The sequence below is a fragment of the Electrona antarctica genome (genome assembly GCF_951216825.1).
Source record: "Electrona antarctica genome assembly, chromosome: 8".
Classification (NCBI taxonomy): Eukaryota; Metazoa; Chordata; class Actinopteri; order Myctophiformes; family Myctophidae; genus Electrona; species Electrona antarctica.
Window position 1 is genome coordinate 2,976,922 of NC_136789.1, and position 20,963 is coordinate 2,997,884.

The window sequence follows — 20,963 nt, forward strand, 5'->3', positions numbered from 1 at the left end:
GGGCAGTTGAGTTGAGAGGTGGAAAGTGGAGGACAGGGTGATGATAATTGGTGTTGGGGGTGTGGGGGTGGTACGGGTATAGGTCAGCCAGCATAACAGAGAGACAGAAAGAGCAAAGAAGACAGGGGTCATCGCTGTCCAACTCTCTCTCAAATGAACCATAAATGAGGGGACGACAATAATGAGGACGGAGCTTTGGAAAGATAAATAAATAAACGAAGGGAGATGGAAGAAGGGGGAACGTGCCAGAGGGGAGGGCGAGGTTAATGGAATTGGTGGCGTAAAGAGTGCAGAGTGGGTGGAGGTGTGTGCGCGTGTGGGGTGGGGATGGTTTAAATGGTTATATGTGAATTGGAAATGCTTTTTTAGCTGCTGAATCAATACACCGATGCCCTCTCTGAAAGCCTGTCAGTTGGGATGATCGTTGGGTCAGCCGAAGACCCCTTTGATAGAGTGACAGGGTGCAGAGAGACGCAAGTCATGTGTGGATCACCAACTCAATGTCAGCAAGTGTAATTCATAGACATGATGCAGATGTGGTCAGTATGATTTGGAACGCGTGCATTTTGGTTGTTTAAAAAAAAGTAGTACGAGGAAACAAAAAATCCACAGATTTCCACAGCTTCAGTATTGAATATTTAGTACCTTTGTGTTAAGTATTGAGCTGTTAAAAGTCTTATTCCTGAACCCAGATCGATTGGCATATACAAGCCAAAAATTATCACAACGCTCCTGTGCCTGAATTTAAAACCTTTGTGTTCTTTTCTCTCATTTCTAAAAAGCACTCAGAAGGCCAACTTGCTCAAGCAGCACTCAGCAGGAGATTAATCCAGTCTGAGTTTTTATTTACAGTGACATCTCCCCTGACTGAGCAGGGTGAGCCTCTGTTCACTGCCTATTCTGACCCATAGGTGAGGTTAAGCTCCAACCAGCTCTTACCAGCTGTTTACATTTGAGTTGTGGTTTAAAAAAACAAATCCCCCACCAGCTGGGATTGGATGTGGTGCAGTTTCACCTTTTGTCCTCCCTCTATTTGTGCACGCTGGATTGCATCTTAATTTGCAAAAGCAGTCTCTGGCGTATTTAATTTTGTCCTACTTGTACGGCACATTCATATAGAAACTTTGGTGCCACATTTGTGGCAAATGTACAAAGATTGTTCAATACAACCCAATGTGCTTTCACTAACTAATTAAACGCAAACCAATAATAATGAAATACAAATGTGGGGAAATTCCATAAAACATATTCTGAATTCCCTCTTAAGCCAAAAAAAATGACTTGACCATTTATACTACATAATTCTGGTTTTCAAACTCATTGTCTTAGCTGAAAACGCCAAAACAATTGAGCTTGGTGAACCTTTTCAACCCTCAACTACTTCTGTCAGTTGTTTTTTGAGCCATGATCTTTGGACAGGTCATTGTGCGGAATCAACCTTTTCTTCCCGAAGCGGCATACTTAATCCAATGTTCATGTTGATTTGTTTTGACACATCAGACATATTGAGCTCACCCTTTTTTCCCCCAGCAAAGATCAAAATGTGTCAACACCACACCACAGCCATCATCCCATTTCATTGTGTCAAGAAATATCTTGCCAGAGGAACTTTATATATTACTCGTACCAGTATCTCTACGCACAAACCTGATATAAATAGATGTCAAACAGTGTACTGTAGGTAACTGTGTGTGTGTGTGTGTGTGTGTGTGTGTGTGTGTGTGTGTGTGTGTGTGTGTGTATGTGTGTGCAGTGCATTATCTACACACGTATTTGACTGTTTGAAAGTTTCTTGTGTAAATGTCATTGAGCGAGAGGGGCACCATTTAAAAGGGGAAAGGGACATACGCTGAAGGATGGCTCTTATTGCTGTTCTGCACGGCAGCTGGCTAATGCAGTATTCAGCAGTCCATAAAGCCATCTCATAAAGCATAAGGACACTGACACCATTGTTACCGAGTGATATAGCAAATACACAGAGAGAGGGGAAGAAAGAGACAGAGAGAGAGAGATGGTCTAAACAAACTTCATTAGCCAGGCAGAAAGAAAGAGGGAAAAATACAAAAGATATGATAAAAGTAGTAGCTTTTTGCCACGGTCAAAAATACAATAAACACAAATCTTTATTTCACTTTGCTCAATCAGCAGCCCTGCAATCAGTCTCTGTTATTGTTTTTTTATGTCACAGTGGTAGAGATGTGCAAGATGACCTAGCTGTGTTCATTCTTGCTATCTACAATGTCTTCATTCTAACTGTACAGTATCTGTATGGATGATGGGAAGCTGGATAATAAAGTGCTTTCCTGTCGCTGGCCTTTCCACATAAGCCCTAATCTCGTTAAATGTGGGGCAAAAATCGCATCGCAACACATTTTGGGTTCTGTCCTGACATTCAAAAGTTGGAGATAAAGTCTACCGTTTGAATGGTCTGTTCATAAAAGTCTCATAAAAGAGCCGGTGTGTGTGCGTGCGTGTGTATAACTGTGTATGTATGCGATGGTGCGTGCATGTGTGTGTCTGTACGGTGTACTGTATGTGCCTGACTGAAGGCAGCAGCAGGCTAACTCCTTGGGTCAGTTCCAAGACTGCAGACTGTAATTGATGGAATGGTTTTCAGTTAGGGTTTCGGCCATATCCATCTGTGTCATGCTCAATATATTACAATTTCCTATGCAAATTGACCACTCAGGGACCATCTTTGATTAATGGCCCAATGACACATTATAGCCATGTTATCCACTGCTTCTCACTCGCTCACTGGGCTTTTTGTGCTGTTAACGCCAGGCAGCCTACTGACCCCCGGTGGTTTGGAATTTATGGTGCAAGGCCCCTCAAGACTATAGCCCCATTCATACTTTGTTGCACAACGGTGTTGCCCATCGAAAATAGCCGACCTAAAAGCTCACAAACCATCGCGAATGGGACGCATTCTGAGATTGTAGGTCGGCTATTTTCATCCGTAACAGAGTAGTGCAACAGAGTATTTAAATAAGCGTACATTTAAAGCTGCTATAAGCAATAATATGTCAACATTTTAATGACTTTTATTTTATTTTTCAGACAGCCAGCAATGGGTAGAACACTCCCAAAAAAATGTAATCTCTGTGACACATCTAGGGGCCACAATCTGCATTCAAAGATTTTCCTAGAAGCTTCGTCATTGGTCGATTTGCCTGTCTACTTCCTGATTGGTTAGTCATTGCGACCATTGTTTTTCCGACCAATGACAAAGCTTCTAGGGAAATCTTTGAATGCAGATTGCGGCCCCTAGATGTGTCACAGAGATTACATTTTTTTGGGAGACATAAAAATGTTGACATATTATTGCTTATAGCAGCTTTAAGGATACGTGCAATGCTCTATGTACTCTGGATGGAGAACAGGTTTGTTGGCATACATAATTATTCAACATCAATTAGTTGCTTATTTGGAAGCATATTAATAACGTATTAAATCTTTATCCATTAAGCCATTAAAGTAACTTGTACGTCAATTATGCCATACAGTGGGCCTCTATAGAGCGTCGCAGTCCCGCCTCCTACCCTGGACCAGGAAATGAAACCCAATGCATTTTCCTCATAGACATTTCTTAAAGTATTTATTTAAAGACGCCAACTCGAGTCGTGACAACTCATGACAACACAAACAATATTTTGGACCAAACAAATAATTAGAAAGAAGAAAAAAACGGCAGGTTACAACACGAGTTGGCTTTGTCCGCGGCGTAACAGTCTTTAAATAAATACTTTAAGAAATGTCTATGAGGAAAATGCATTGGGTTTCATTTCCTGGTCCAGGGTAGGAGGCGGGACTGCGACGCTCTATACAATGCAAGATTTGCTACAAATGGCAGTAATATGGGTCAGTAGTATTACTGTGACATGTAGCATTTTAGATTATAGTGGTTCAGCAAATGCAAAGAGGAGTTTGACAATTAGGAAATTCACTTCTGTCAGTATAAATTGAGAACACCCTTCACAGTAATGAGTGAACTGTGTGAAGTAAATTATACATGTCCTAAGATCCATAACCAGATTAATAATTCATCTACAGCCCTTTGGTCCCTTTTGTCCATCTAGCACTAACATCTAGGCACAAAACTATGTTTTTTTTCTTCCAAGTGTTGTTAATTGATAAATGTATTCCTGCCTATTCCTTTTTTGAGAGTCGATACTGTGGAGACAAGTGTCGATAACAGCATCCGTTTGTGATTGCGGGGAATGGGTTTATCTCTTTAAAGGGGAAAAAGATATTTTAACACATGCATATTTCATTATACTGTACTTCATGAAAAGTTTATGGGTATACGACGAGGTAGAGCTATATGTATGTATAGTATGTATGGGGTATAGTATGGGGATACTTGCTTTTATGTTCAGTTAAAAAACTTCAACTTGCATAACATGTACAAGCAGTGTACTGGGCAACCCACAATAATATGAAATTGTCCACCTGAAAAGATAAAACTAACCATGTTTTTCGAAAGTAATCTTTATTTTTGCACCATATCTCATGAAGCACTCTTGGTGCCAAAGACAAATTAGGCCTACAAGTTTAAAGTTTAGTGCATCTCAACAATGATATGCTCTAGATATTACCAATAAAAACAAACGAAAAGAAAAATTAAAATAATCACAAAATATTTCACCACCAACTCAAAATATGATAAACACCAATAAAAGCAGTTTCTTATGTGAATTTATAATACTCCATAACTCCAATACAACCAGTTATTATAAAAATGGGGATGCAACATCTCACACAAAACAAATAAAAAAATCAATCATATGACTATTCACATGATGGCAGCCATTTTGCTTTTAATTCATAGTCAGGGAGACCTCACCAAAACGTATGAAGTCAGAGCAAATTAGCTAACGTGTAAATAAAGTAAATTACAGTAACTTGCAGTAATGTTTAATCTTACAATTTATACTCCGTCATACAGGACCGAAAATAGCGGAACTATAAGCTCACAATGCGTTGTGAGTATGCAGATTTTCAGCATGTGAAACCGCTGTACGACAAAGTATAAATCAGGGTTATGGTGCAAACATCAGTGGGTCCAAGACTCCAAGCTCCCAAAGTGTCATTCACTCATTCTTCTCTTTCACACCCAAGCAGACAAAATACAATGCACATATACATAAGCCAGTCCATCATAGATCCCGTTACCACAGCATTATAAAACACTATAAAAACAGATAAAACGTAATAAATACCGGAGGAAAGCACAGTCCAAATAAAGCTGAAATGTGTTTAATTGATCAACTGACACTGTGCAATATATCCATGTAAAAAAAAAAAAAGGCAAAAATAATAAACATAAGATCGGTGTGCTTAATATTCAATGCTTCAAAACAATCATCAAAACACTAAAAATACCATTTATTTATCAATGATATATATACACACACAAAGATACTTGAAGGGCAGGTAAGGATAGACTGATGAAATACACCACGTGTCCCAATGCAAGGGACCACTTTGTTCCGATGTCTACAATGTAAACGGACATGAACCATGAGCAAAGTCCAAAAATACTTTCTAAAATCATTTCTAACTGTCTAGTACGGTAGCAGAAGTGTAAATGAGCAAAAGTGATCGTGAGATTATGTCTTTCCCAAAATGTATGCTCTACGCCAACGGTTCACAAAGTGGAACCTTGAGGTGTTTCTAAAAGGCCTGCAACTCCAAGAGTGTAGAAACTAGAAATGAAACCAAATGGACCCAACACTCTGAGTTGGCCTCCATAGCAAACGTTTAGAACCACTGCTCTACCCAACAGCAGGATTGCAGGGAGTTGCTGGGCTTTTCGCTGTCTCTGGTAGGTACACACAGTCAATATGAAAATTGTATAGTTTCCTCTATGTAAAACTAACTCCTCGCATAATATCAAAAGATAATTTCAATCTGATACTGTAAGCATGATTTTGTGCTAATCTGGCAGGACAAGAGAAAGCTAACAAAACATTTCCAACGTTACTTATTGACCTTACCATAAGGCAATCTGAGGATAGAGGCAAAACAAAAACGAATGAGGGAATTGCACTCACAACAGCCAGAAGTCATTTATCTTAATTATATAAATGCCTCGAGTACACTGGCATATACTATATATAAAAAAATCATATGTTGGTTCATATTCAACAGATTAAAAGGAAAATATCCCAGAAAACGTTGTACTTTGCACAACAAAAAAACAAAAGAAACAGGTGTGTAGGAGAGGGCCTGAACACAGAACAAACAAAGTCTCCTGGTACACTGTCAATAGGCAAATCCATGGAGCAGTGCCCTGTAGGCCAGGTGTCAGTGCTAATCAGTGCTGCGGTGTAAAGCTGCGCTTAATGGTACACCTCAGTAATGACTGGGCCCAGGGCACCCCTCCGTGGATTAGTCTATAGTCCCAATTAAAATATTTATTGGAGAGAAGCAATGGTTCAGTCCTCAGACATTCATCAGGCAAATGGCTGATTTATACTTATACTGCAAGTATAAATCTGGCAAAAGAAGGTCTGAGGACCAAAATGTTGTTTCTCTCTAATTGCCAAGTATTGACAGTGTGCTGGAGTCTCTTTGTTGGTAACGATCCGCCAGGACACCAACGGTAGATTATGGTGTTAAAATACGTCGGAATACAATCGTATTTTAGCAGTGCTTCTTGGTTGCACCTGCAACACTGGCTTGAAAACGAATGGAATCTTTGAAGTTGCCAGTGTATTACAGGAGCTACTGGTGAGCCAAAGATGGCAGCCCTTAACATGAAGAGTAACTGACCAGCTCTCTCTAGAATGTCATCACTTCATCCAGTGTAGCATCGCTGTCGCACAGAAAACTTGCTTTCCTTATCTGATTTTTTCATTAATTTTATACTTTGTCGTATTGACCTTACCACAAGTCGTATCATGATCGGTAGAATTTCTAAACGTTTTCGCCTAAATTGGCATGCCCAAAATGAGGATAAAAGGTAGGAAGTGGTTAACTTTGTTTGTGGGTTTTATAAATTTTAACCAATGAAATGTATTATATAATTTGATTATTTTTCCATTTCCTGAAAAGTAACCATTTTTGATATACAAAGTTTCCAGCTGACGGCAACAATAAATACGATTAAAGATCTCCAAACCAATTCCCTCCTAATTAAGTCATTCCTGAAATCTGAAATATGTTTAAAAGGAAAATGAAAAAAGGCAAACTGTGCAAATGCATGGCATTTTAACCAATTCATACACTTAGCACATAAACCTCATAATCCCTTTTCTTTTATATATTGGTACCTCACCCATCACAAATCTTTGCAATTTTATACAGCATGTGCCAAGCAGAACACTTAACTTGCTGACTTATAATTTGTCAGCCCTCAATTTTATGGCCGAAAGTCAAACATCGATGTCTGCGATAATCACAGGGCCATGTCTGCAAAACTCTGGACGGCCGATGTGATCATTCACATCGACGCATTTTAAAAGGTCATCGGCTTTTCAGTTTTTCTATGGCTTGTGCTCACTCATGGCTCCTTTTTCCCTTTTATACAACTAATATGGTCAGGCACTGTTCATCTATTCAAAATAGGGAGAAAATACAAATTGCAATTTTCTTTTTTAAAACCTTAGTGTGTAACATCAACACCACCAAATCGGGGTGATCGAATACTTAAGTACTGTGTATCCCGCAACCACATAACTATTCATCTAACAAATCATCAAATCATCTAGACTTCTTTGTGATCTGTCTTACATTCGATGCGGATGAATACATGATTGGTCTTGGGGAGAATAAAGAGTGATAAATACAGTCTACCAATTGCATTGATAAAACATTAATTTCAATTGAGCCCCATGCTAAAAACGTGAGGCATTAAATATGATCAGAACTAACCTAACCACTTAAACCCTATATGCTGTATCTCCCTCTACGCCAAATATCTTCGGCAAAAATTGCAGATCTACAAGCTCACGACAAACGCGACACGTTGTGACCTTGTCGATGTGCCATTTCTGCCAAATGCTCGCCTCGGCCACCAGAATAGGGACGCTAGGGGGTTCAAGTGGTTAACAGAACTGGGAGGAAATACACACTACTTTCTTCCTCCATTCCATCAACCAACTCCTGACCCTCCACACTCCGCCCGGCCTCCTCCTTGGCTAGCTCGTCTTTCGGCTCACAGTTTGGTTTGGCTGTGCTTTTTTGGAGACAGCGGAGGCTGAGGCGTGTGAGGAAGAGGACGAGGAGGACGAGGAAGAGGAGGAACTCCATCGAGTCTCCACGCCTGTGCTCGTCATCTTCAGCTTCCGCCGCTTCGCGAGGGGAGCGTTGTCGACGCTCTTCAGAAAGAATCCCTCTCTTTTCCCGCGGTTAAAGGCCTGACGTGGAAAGGCAAAGACAGATGCGTTGGGGTTTTTTTTTTTTACGCCATGCAAGTGCCTTTTTCCCACTCGCGCAAATAACAATGGACACCTAAACACAGTTTATCCGTTTAGGAATTACATTTCACTGTCATATGACCTAAACGTTTACTTAATAAAACAGCATGGTAACGATCTGGGCGGTTGGTTTCCAGTGGTGTGTTGCTGCAGGATAACTGCAGGCATTCATTTCACATAGAAAGATTGCAACATGACACTTGATTGACTGCTGGGATGGTGAGCTACTATAAAATGATTAGATCAGAGGACATGAGGGAGTTAGGCCTGCAAAGCACACACGACATGCGCTGCAGCTGCTTGACATACGTAGCGAAATGCAGTGCTCACAGGAAATCCAAGTACTGTATATTTGTTATTTGAATTGATGTGTCTGAGATTGGGGCGGGATCATCATAACCTGGACGTCAAGCGTCCTGTGAATATTGGGGGAACAGAAATGTATCCAGGATCTGAACCAATATTCCTTCCTACTTGTACTGTATGAATAGGGCTCATGGAATAAAGCTAAAATTAATCTCATGACTGAACATGTGACATGCTTTCAGAAGAGGACATGCTATCTATCTATCTTTTATTATTAATCGATTAGTTCAATTAAGTGTAGCAGCCCTATAGCCTATATTTGTTAACCTTACTTGGATGTTTTTTGGGAAAACAGTCAGTATGTCATTGGGAGTGCGATTGCACAGCAGGAAGCGATACCTTCAGTAATGATATAACGATACCTTCAGTAATGCTATACATGCTTATCTGCTCCATCGTCTGCGTTTACTGCTTTCACGCTGCAATGTCTGTACAGCATGTCTCAATTTATGTCTACTTAGTATTATGTCTGAGTCTGTAACAGAGCCATTTCATGACAAATCATTCTGTATTCATAAAGTCCAGTTCTTAGTTTTAGCTTTTTCTTTTTATTCAGACAGGAGACAGTAGAGTAACAGGAAAGTGAGCGAGGACAGAGAGGGGGAAAGACCTGCAACACTCTCAAGCTGGAATCAGTCAAGTTGGTCAACGTACTAGACTAGTTCTCTACACTTTATGCCACCCTATGTAACCTTTTGGAGATAATTGTTTTTCTATGGTAGATAATGTTAATACAATACACAACAGTATAACAAACTAACACAACTATTGTGGTTGTATTTAGTGTCCCTGCTCTTCTTTTGGTCCTGTAGTAGGGTTGACAAGTACACTTACCTTGTAGGTTGCGTTGACGTAAGTGCGAACGGTCGGCCCACTGGACTCCAGCACGTCTGGAGTGCACAGCGGAGTGGTGGACATGGACACTCCGCCCTGCAGCCAGCTGTTCTCGTTCAGGTCGGAGAGCTTGAGACGCCTCTCTGGATCCACCGTCAGCAGGCCTGAAACCACCGTGACAGGAGGACTGGGTCACTTACAGAGATAGTGGCGAGATGGGTGATATTTGAACGTTAAATATTTAAGGAAAAAGCCTGCAGATGGCCGAGTAGGGCCCATTACAGATGCGCGAGAAATACATTTTTAAATCTCAGCGCACGGCAGAGCAGAGCAGTGCAGTGCTTTTGACCTTTCCTGTATACACAGAGCCCATCTCTGCAGACCCCATCGATCCACTTACATGCCTGCAGCTTCCCCTCTTAGCAGCTATCCTACAGACTGTCATGAAACGTACTGCTGAAGCTCTTCTGTCAGCCAGTGCTGGTTGAGTACAGTACCAGGGCACACTGACCTCCCTACCGCTCCTTCTAATATGGAACATGGATAGATTAGACATGTATTGATCCAGAGGGAAATTCAGGTGTCACGTGACGCCATGTGACCTGCTTACCTTTAGCCCCTTAACACCTTTAAGATGCTCATCCTATGCATGATTTTTAACATACATAGGCTACTGCAAGTCTCAAAACTGCGAACATTTTTGGTTACAGGATCGCCTAAACCTGACACTTTTTCTCTTTACGGTACTCTATATATTTATATAGTGTTCCGGTAGAGTTGCATGTATTTGCAGAGCCACACTGACAGGTTCAGACCAAAGTTCCATTTAGCTTGTGCTGAAAAAACTGCAAGGTTGCAATGTGCAAAACTGCAACTGCAAAAGAAGCAGTTGATGAATGTGGAAAATACTGCTTTATAATGCTAATATTAGCACAGATCTCACAGGGACTATTTTCAGCAGCATGTTGTAATGTATTTATTTTGGCTGAGTGTAAGCAAAATTAACCTTAATGCAATTAACAGCGGCAAAATACATTGTATGATTTTAATTCCCTGCTTGTGTTTGGTTTTGCAAATTTGCAGTTTTGGATAGCACCTTCAAAGCAGTCTCTGTACCGTTACCTCTTACCTTATAATTGGTTCTGAATGCCTATGATGATTAGAGCCAGATCAATATATTGGTCTGGCAGGTAAATCGCGCATTATTTGACTTTTCTGAGTACATCTGTATTGGCAATCATGCAGACAAAGTGTGTCTCGATTTTTAACCACTTTTCAACCTGGCTGGATGGCACTTGTACAACGCCTTCAAATGATCTCTCTTGAAAGAGCCAACCATCGACTAATCTAATATACGGCAACCTTGCCTGTGTTTCTTCACTAGTCCGATCCAGAAGAACACAGTTTGCTGGCCACTGCTACAGAGCTGACAATGAGGTTATATCTTCCCTTCTTCTCTGGAAACCTGCCTCAAAGCACACCAGAAGTAGAAAACTGTCGTTCCCTGATGTCATCGCTAGGGACACATGCATCAGTAAGCAGGAACTGGGGATGGCAATGAAGGACCGGAAAGTCTGGCATGGCATTGTGAAGTCCATGATCTCGACCACGTTCGAAAAATTATGAGGATGTAGATTGACTATTTTTAAACAAAAATTATAGGAGCTTTAGTGCTTATAGAAATAGAGTATTTATTCAGTTTATTTTTTACTAAGAAGTTACAAATAGAAACATCTATCTATCTATAAATGCACCAAGTCTGTCTGTGTGTGTGTGTGTGTGTGTGTGTGTGTGTGTGTGTGTGTGTGTGTGTACGTATGTCTGTAATCCATGTAATTCGAGAACCGTTCGCCCCACCGACTTCAAATTCGACACATGCGTTCCACACCCCCACAGGGAGTGCAGCGGTCGGACCCACGGTTGTCCCGCCACAAAAGGCCTCTGCCCGGGCCAGACTCCATATTTGGGCATGCCTAACAAATAACTGCATATATGGGCATACAAGGGGACACAGCTGACATCACAAGGCCTCTGCCCGGGCCAGACTCCATATTTGGGCATGCCTAAATACGGGTTCGTCCCACCGACTTCTGACATCATTCTGACATCTGGGGCGGCTGTGGCTCAGGAGGTAGAGCAGGTCGTCCAATGATCCATGGGTCGGCGGTTCGAATCCCGGCTCCTCCTGTCTACATGTCGAAGTGTCCTTGGGCAAGACACTGAACCCCAAATTGCTCCCGATGTGCTGGTTGGTACCTTGCATGGCTTCCGCTGCAATCGGTGTATGAATGTGTGTGTGAATGGGTGAATGTGATGCACAATCTATGTAAAGCGCCTTGGATAAAGGCGCTATATAAATGCACCATTTACCATTTACCATTTACATCTGCAAAGACTCCATATATGGGCATAAAAGAGGATACAGCTACATCACTTCTGACATCACGATGACTTGACCAGCTCAACAGAACTCAAAATTGACACACACGTTCCACACCCCCATAGGGAGTGCAGGGCCTGGTGATGAGTCGGTCGGACCCACGGTTCTCCGGAACCGCCACAAAAGGCCTCTGCCCGGGCTCTGGACAGGGCCCCTGCTCAGGGTCCATATATAGAGCTGGCCTGCTCTGCTTCAAATGTAAGGGTGCAAAGATTTCATTGGGATTTTGGAAGCTGTATTTATGTACATCAAAATAAGTATTTGAAACATTTTGACTTTGTGCCATGATAATAAATGCAGTTTTCACATTCTCCACCATGGTGTGTAGAGGCAGAGAGAAGGGCTAATTCAACTGGGCAAATTTAAGATCTCTATCTTGAGAGGTTGAACTGCACCAAGAGCTCATGAGGTATTCACAGCAGCACCAACACATTTTCAAATATATCAACGTATTTTGTTTCCCCTCAGTGAAGCATCGAGTTGAGCCCAACTGCAAATGCCATAAGCAAAACAAACTCATTTCAGGGCAGGCTGATACTGAAAAGTTAATGCATGGTTTTACTGCCAGCAGCCCTGATTACTGTAATGCTCTCCTGTCGAGTCTACCAAAGAAGGCAGTTGGTTAGTTACAACCTCTGCAGCATGCAAGCTGACAAAGACCAGATGGAGAGCAAACATTACACCCGTTTTGAAATCCCTGCATCGGTAGCCTGTTAGTTTTAGAATAGATTTTAACATCCTTTTATTGTTTTTTAAATCACTAAAGGGCAATGCACCTGCCTATTTATGTGCAAAGCTTTTTATTAGGTATGTGCCTGGCAGAGCCCTTAGATCATCTGACAGTGGTCTCTTAACAGCACCAAAGGCTAGAACAAAAATCTATGTATGGACTAGCAGCTTTTAGCCATTATGGACGTAGCCAATAGCCTGCCAGCCAACAGCCTGCCAGATAGGTTTCTGAATCTGGGGACATACCTACATTTATTGCATTACTTTTATTTTAATCAGTATTAACATATTTAAATTTGTCTTACCGGTAATTGTTATTATCATCATTACTTTTTAACCACTTAAACCCTATATACTTGTTTGCCCGGTATCACATGGGAGCACTACATCAGCAACATGGGCCTCCACAGGAGCATCCCAGGGTCACGGACAAGGTCAGAGTGAGACGGATGAGGCCGGCTGGGCACTGTGTCAGGCACCTGGGACTGATAGAGAGCCCACTGATACTGTGGAATCCACCCAAGGCACAGCTAGGAGGTGAGCACCAACTATGTTGTGGACACACTGCAGCATTACAGCGGAGCCAGCAACACCGCAGAGCTCCAGGCCATGATGCTGGCGAGGAAGGAATGGGGTGCGGCAATACAGGAGTCCAAAGTTACATACAGTAACACCCTCGCATCGGTGTCCCCCAGGGCTCTATACTAGATCTGCTACTTTGGCTTAACATTGGCCCTCAGAAGAGTGATGGTAGGGTTCATGTGATTCTGTAGCGCATTGAGTTGCACATGCTGTATGAAATGGACTATATAAATAAAGGTTGATTTTGATGTACCTTTCACCAGCTCTTTGGCCTCTTCCGACACACCCTTCCAGGGCTCGCCCGCCAGAGAGAAGTCCCCCTCTTTTATCTTCTGCATTATGTCAGCAGCATGAGATGAGGTCATCCCCCGCTGCTCACTCTGAAACGGCACCTGGCCTGACAGCATGGTGTACTGGAGGAGAACACGCATGCACGCGCACACACACACACACACACACACACACACACACACACACACACACACACACGTGTTTATGTCGAGGCTTTCTTATAGGCAAACCAAAACCTAGTAAGAGAGCATAACTATTGGAACATTAACAATGTACTGTAAAGAAGTTTTTTATAAATGTGGCAGTGTGGCACAGTAGTCCGTTACCATTAATAATATCACACCAACTACAGTATAATGCTGTGTTCACAAGGGCAGATACAAAGATACAGTCTACCATTCATTTTCAATGGAAGCCAGTGACGTGAAGATACAAAGCAAATCTGACATTTGTAGCTGCTACAAAAGATACAAAGCTACAAATAAGTTGAACTGGCTTCAACTTCAGATACAAAGCGACAAATGTGCTGTGAATCTTTGTATCTTTGCATCTGCCTGTGTGAAGGCATCATAAGTCTTACAGATAGTACACTATCTGCACTTACATGTATACTGTTACATACAGTCTCTACACTATATATATAATTTTATATATATATAATTGGGTCCATTTGTAACATTTTGCATTAGTGGATAAAACCCATACACTCATTTTGTTAAATTTGCATACACAATTAAATAATACACATTCTGGAATTTCTAAGTAAAAATTGCATACACTGTTGACCAGGTCACTAACTTTTTGGAATGTGTATTACATTTATAAAACAGATTGTCAAGTCCTGTGGAGCAGAGCATTTTGAACTGCGACTCTGACGTTTCCCATTCTATCGCAGCTCCGTGCACATCCTATTAGTGGCTGCTGAATCGACCCAATTTTCCCTTGGGGATCAATAAAGTTTTATCTCATCCTTAATTTAAATTACCAGGATGACCCCGAGGCTCCAGAGGTCACAGGCCTTATCGTATCCTGCGCTGTCGAAGAGCTCAGGTGCGGCGTACTGCAACGTGAAGCAAGGGGTCTGCAGGGGCGCGCTGCCCGCCGGGCACAGACGGGCAAACCCAAAATCGATGACTTTCAGCACCAGGTCTTCTCCCTCATCTGCAAACAGCACATTCTGCAAGGCAAATAGGAGATCATGTCATTATGCTGTCCTTAACTCCTCCAACCTTTTGCGCGCAGTCTGCACTTCTTCACACTGAGGGGCACATTATAATGGGAGGCTGCCTCTTCAGCAATGTGAGCTGTGATAGTGCCGCCTTAACCCATTTTGACCTGAGATCAGATTTCTGAAAAAGCTATGTTTCTATGTCGGTCGTTCTTCAATTTTTCAAAAATAGCAGACCTACAAGCTTGTAGCGCGCGCTATGAGCTTGTAGATCTGCTATTTTTCAATAGCTAAAGCATAACATAATGCCAACACCAAAAGGGGTTCTCGCCCAAAATGGGTTAAGGGAGTAAGGTGTAAATGAGCTGTGATACTTATCATTTTGTCTCCAAAATGAAAGTCAAACGAATGTCACATTAAACTAGTTTAGTGTCTAATGTGATGGCACTTATATCTAGGTGGAGTTTGACATACTGGTTGATACCCCTACTATACTATATGCACATATTGCTGGTGATATCAAATCTAATTTTATTTATATAGCACATTTAAAGCAACAGAAGCTGACCAAAGTGCTGTACAGGCTAAAACAAGCAGAGCACCACCAGTGATAGTTTGTGTACATATTGGTTAATACAGGCTGGTGGTTATCTGTAGATTTATAGTTAATTATTATGCACATATTGCTGATGATAGTTGAACATATCGGTTGATAATTATTATCTTTACATATGTATTACATACTACATACAGGGTTCCAAAACATTTTCTATCTCAAAATACTATACTTTTCCAGACTCAAATTTACAGAATTCTCTGTAATTTGTCACACTATATTTGACATCCGAGTAATATAGCTCCATCTCGATCAATAAATATCTATCTGCCTGTCTGATCCATCTAAACTATGATACAATAGTCTATGTATGGTTAATAGTGTGCTATTGTGGTATACACACTGTGGGATAGATGTGAACTAAGCTTTTTCTACACATACATTTTCTTCTGTGCTCAATTTGTTTTTTTATTTCATTTTATATTTTGGGGAGAAGGACTGTAGGCCAAAATACTTGGATTAGAACAATGTGTTCCAGTCAGAGTGGGTGTGGGTTCTCATTTCGGTCCAACTCTCCACCAGGTGATTTCGCTAATTAGGCCACGTTCAAGCAGAGCGGCAGGAACTCATTAGTGTAGTGTAGTGTTGAGCTGGAAGGAAAACCTGCAGCCTCTTCTCAGTTCTACACTGCACATGATAATGCAGTGTCTTGCAATATGGATACTGCATTAGTCACTATAGATCTACCCTTTTCATAGAAACCATTTTGACAGATAGATGTAAACACAGCTGTGGGTAATATCATTGATTGTGGGTGTGTTTCATCTAGGTCTAAAAGGGACTGACAGACAGGAAGTCAAAACTCGCCGATTGTTTCACTGAAGGCGTCAAGTGGCTGAAGTGGGCGCATCAAAAGCTGGCGAAGCGCCTTCCAGAGCTTGGTTCTATTTTTGATGCGGGCCACAGACCACCAAAACAGAATGTGCATATGGTGTAATATTGCATTTTTTATGAAATAGACAAAGGTCTGCACTTTTTGACACTACAGTAATCCTGTCTTGTGCAGTTCTACCCAGACCCATATATATTGCAATCTGGGACCATACCAGGTGAACGATTAAAGGAATGCTCCATCCCCCAAATTATTATTATGTTTGTTTGTGTTGCAATCCTTCACAGGGAATGAATTATCCAAAAACAAAGTCAATGCTAGGGCTTTCACAATAGTGACAATTTGTGACATTTTAGTTAATTATGTGTACGTTTTTGGCATTGGACACTGGAACATACAAAGGTATGGTTTGGCTTTAGGATTCATAAAACTAAATGTGCAAAGGGAAGATATGACACGTCAGGTATAAGTGAATTCTACAATTAAATGACTGCAGTGGCATATTTAAATATAAAAGATGGCATCAAAAATAAATATATTTTATTTTCAATTAATTTCCAATTCTCCATTGCAGAACTTATTGCAGAACCCACCTCTGGTTTTAGGTCTCTGTGGACAACGCCAGCCTCGTGCATGAAGCTCACTGCTGACACCAGACTTCGCAGCAGCTGGCTTGCCTCTGCCTCTCCAAATAACTTCTTTCTTTTGATTCTTTCAAGCAGCTCCCCTCCGCGTAGGAGCTCCAGCACCAGGTATGTGTGATACTGAGGGAGAGAAGGAGGGAGGGATGCAAATCAGAAAGTTGATCATTGCAAGTTACTTTATTCCCAATGCACAGTGGTTTCACAAAGTATTCAGAACTCTTCAGGTACGAGACCAAGACCAACATTTGCAGAGTCTAACAATGGTATAGCTATCAGTGCTGTAAATAAATCTAATGAATTCTAATCGAATTGTGACTTCTTAAAGGAATGGTGGATTTGGAGAATGGTGTACCATGTCTGTGTAGACTTCGTGCAGCTTGACGATGTTGGGATGAGACTCACACTGCCTCAATGCTGCGATCTCCCTCTGCGTATTCACTTCCATTCTAAGAAAACAAGAGACTATTAGTGTACTCACACAAAGACAAAACAGAAGTTATCAGAAACAGTGCTAAAATGCACAAAAAAAAGGATGGGAAACAATTGCTAATTGTGCAGGTGCATCAAAATAAATCAAAGCACCCAAGGGGCTGATATAAACACCTCACCTCAAACCAAATGGGAAAACCAGTCCAGTCAACAAAAACCTTCTGCAACCTAGTATAGCTCTCTGATTAAATATCTACATTTATATGGCTGCACCCCTGGGTACTTTTTTTTTTCTAGTGTAGTTTTTATATGAAATGCAACTGAAAAGTTAAAATTTTAAAAAGGTATAAAAAGTCAGATGTGCATTGTTTTTTTAGGCATTTCTGCTTTTACTGAGACAGGAGATTAAAGACAGACCGGTGACAGACAGACAGGAGGAGGGGTGACATTAATCACAGGTCAACCATTAAGCTCAATTTCGACTTCATTTCACGGCGGTGTCATTTCAATGATGGATAGATCTTCAATGCGTTCTTTCTGGCAAGCGATACCACATAAATTAGGCATTCAAAGCTTAACAGCTGGAGCACCAGCAACAACTGTCAACCCACCTGCGACTGACGATTTTGACAGCATAGTCGAGGCCACTCTGCCGGTGCCGGCATTTCCTACAAACAGAGAAACTGCCCTCACCGAGGGGAGGTTCCTGCAGACACAGCTCGTAGTTCACAAAGAATTGCGATTCCTGAACAGGAAAGAAAATATGCTTTTATTCAAATAGAACCAAAATAGGACAATACAAATAATGGTTGTGCCACTAGAGAAGGAATCCCCACAGTCAACTGTAAAGAGTTCATTATTATTATTAAAATAAATTAAAGAGCCTTTCTCTTCCTTTATAAAAATCACACCTGTGTGAAGTGAGGGGCGCTCTTATCATCATGACGTAAAATAGACACTATTATGATGTAAAATTGTCCATTCATTGTCAATGGGAATTGAGTTTGTGTTTGTTTAGGCCCTCAAAAAACAGTCTTTGCAAAGGTACACTATTACAAAAGTGAGGACGGAAATGTGAGGACCCAAATTGTGATTGGCCGGTGTGAGGCCGGTGCCTCTACCAACTCCCGTTGGTAGAGAGGTCAGACATTGCACAATACTCAAGAGCATTGGCTGATTTTGGCATTTTGACTCAAAGGCTTTCAGCTTTCAGGAAGAAGCCGGGAATACACCAGGAAGACATATTTGCATATTATAATATATTATTATATTATAATTATTTGCATATGGCAGACGGAATAAGATGTATGATGATAAGAGCGCTCCTCACTTCACATCTTTTGAGTGGCGCTTTGAGGGTTTGTGTAAACACAAACATTGTCCTAGCACAAACATTGAACGCCATTGACAATGAATGGCCAGCTTTGAGTGTAAACACAAACATTGTGTAAACACAAACATTGTGTAAACACAAACATTGTCCTAGCACAAACATTGAAAACGAAGGTGAGGAAGCAAATTGTGATTGGCCGGAATGACATGATGTATGACGAGTGATGACGTGTGATGATAACAGTGCCCCTCACTTGACACGGGTGTGATTTTTGAGTGGTGTAAACCACTCCTACAACTGGCTTTTGTGTGCAGAAAAAAATGAGCATGGTTGCTATGTTCAAAATAATTTCTGACGTAATTAAATCACACCCGGGTGAACTGGATGACCGTAGCAACCATGCTCATTTTTTCTGCACAAAAAAAGCCAGTTGTGAAATCACATCCGGGTGTGATTTCATTACGTCAGATCAGAGCTGATCAGGCTATATAATACCTTACACCACTCAGTTCACACGGGTGTGATTTTTTATTATAAAGGCTACTATATAATAAAATAGGCTACTCCAAAATAATGTAAAATTTCAGCTGTGAAGTTTTCACAGCTGAAAACTACTGAAAGTGGAATCCATGATCGCACACCTTTGATCTGCTCTTTCAACTCAGCTGGCAGCCTGGCTTCCAAGCGTAGCTCAACTTTCCTCACCCTTATTATGCACTGCAGTAATCTAATCCTAGGTCAGCCTAATTATCACACAGCACTTCATGCTTTTCTGTCCTGACCAGCATTATTACGCACTATTATTACGCAGTATTACACATAATGATAAACAGACCCAGGACCCGAGGAAATCTGAACCAACCTAGACCTAATTGACCATAATAAAACAAAGACAAACTCAGTTAAGGTAGATGCCTGAAGACCAATAGTAAGTAGACAGTCCATAGCTTGTCCTTTGTTGAAACAGTATGAGAGCTGAGGGGGATACAGTGTAGGGGAGATGGACACTGGGAGAGCAGATAGGTAGACAGTGTAGGATGAACACAGTAACACACAATGGAGAGCTGAGAGAGAGACAGTATAGGATCCTCGTTTTCGAGGCTGCCATGATGATGAACTGAGAGGTAGACATTGTATGGGAGACAGTCACGACTCACTAGGATAGCGCAGAGCGAGAGAGAGAAGGAAAGCTTGGACAAGACTTCCAACAGCGGGACCTGTTACAACCACTACACTGCTATCGGTACCGTGGGTTGCCAACGCTGTTTTAGTGTTCAACACATCATCCAGTTATCGGCAATAACTACGTTACAATTTGCAAGATGAAGTACGTACCTTTAACATAGCACTCCGCTGGACCATCGACGAACCAGGTCGATCGGCTCCTATTTGGGATTCGATGAAGTCCCCCATGACAGCGTTCTTGTTGAACAGGATGGACGGAGCAACAAACGAGTATCCCTGCCATGGGAAAAACATGGGAACAAATTCTAAATCATCCACTCTGCTTCTTTCAAAACAGGCCTGAAAATCCACTTATCAGGAGACCACAAGGGATAAGATCAGGATCGGGACTCGAACCTGCAACACGCTGTCAGGCTGGATTACCACTGCCTAGGTGCACGAAACGCTGGGCTGGCCCGGGCCATATAGTGTTTTATATTGGGTGATGTGTATTTGTGTTATTTTTATGCTATGTTGATGAATACATTACACAGTAGGACCACAATGGATGTTATCCTTTTATCCTAAATGACTGATGAATGTACCTCATGCCGTTTACATTTCTGACTAATAAAGTATTCAATCACTCTCCTAAGCACCTACAATGAAACAAAAGCATCTTTTGTTCTAAATCTCTGAATTGTGACCTTGACCTCTGTCCCTTGCGTTAATCTTTGAGTTAATAATCTCTTCAGGGCAGCCTATTGCTCATTCCCACCTAATTTAAAGTGACACACACACACACACACACACACACACACACACACACACACACACACACACACACACACACACACACACACACACACACACACACACACACACACACACACACACACACACACACACACACACACACACACACACACACACACACACACACACACACACACACACACACACACACACACACACACACACACACACACTTTATAATACCCTGCCATGCAATGCTGTGAAGCAGTAAACCATAGCATAGCTCTTGCTCCAATGTGCATTGAGTAATGTAGAAGAAAAACCCAATTAATTGCTATAGTTTTGCATTCAAAGGA

General features: G+C 41.5%; 1 protein-coding gene across 1 annotated transcript in view; it reads right to left on the reverse strand.

Moving 5' to 3' along the window:
• Positions 1-4,481: 4,481 nt before the first annotated feature.
• rps6ka4 (ribosomal protein S6 kinase, polypeptide 4) overlaps positions 4,482-20,963 on the reverse strand; it is a 34,680-nt gene continuing 18,198 nt past the window's right edge. The window contains exons 11-18 of the mRNA XM_079508264.1: positions 20,023-20,148; positions 17,966-18,099; positions 17,278-17,371; positions 16,875-17,045; positions 14,651-14,842; positions 13,628-13,787; positions 9,624-9,787; positions 4,482-8,363 (exon numbers count right to left, since the gene is read on the reverse strand). Of these exons, the coding sequence (XP_079364390.1) occupies positions 8,145-8,363; positions 9,624-9,787; positions 13,628-13,787; positions 14,651-14,842; positions 16,875-17,045; positions 17,278-17,371; positions 17,966-18,099; positions 20,023-20,148 (1,260 nt within the window). The 3' untranslated portion in view covers positions 4,482-8,144. The remainder of the gene's footprint in view (positions 8,364-9,623; positions 9,788-13,627; positions 13,788-14,650; positions 14,843-16,874; positions 17,046-17,277; positions 17,372-17,965; positions 18,100-20,022; positions 20,149-20,963) is intronic.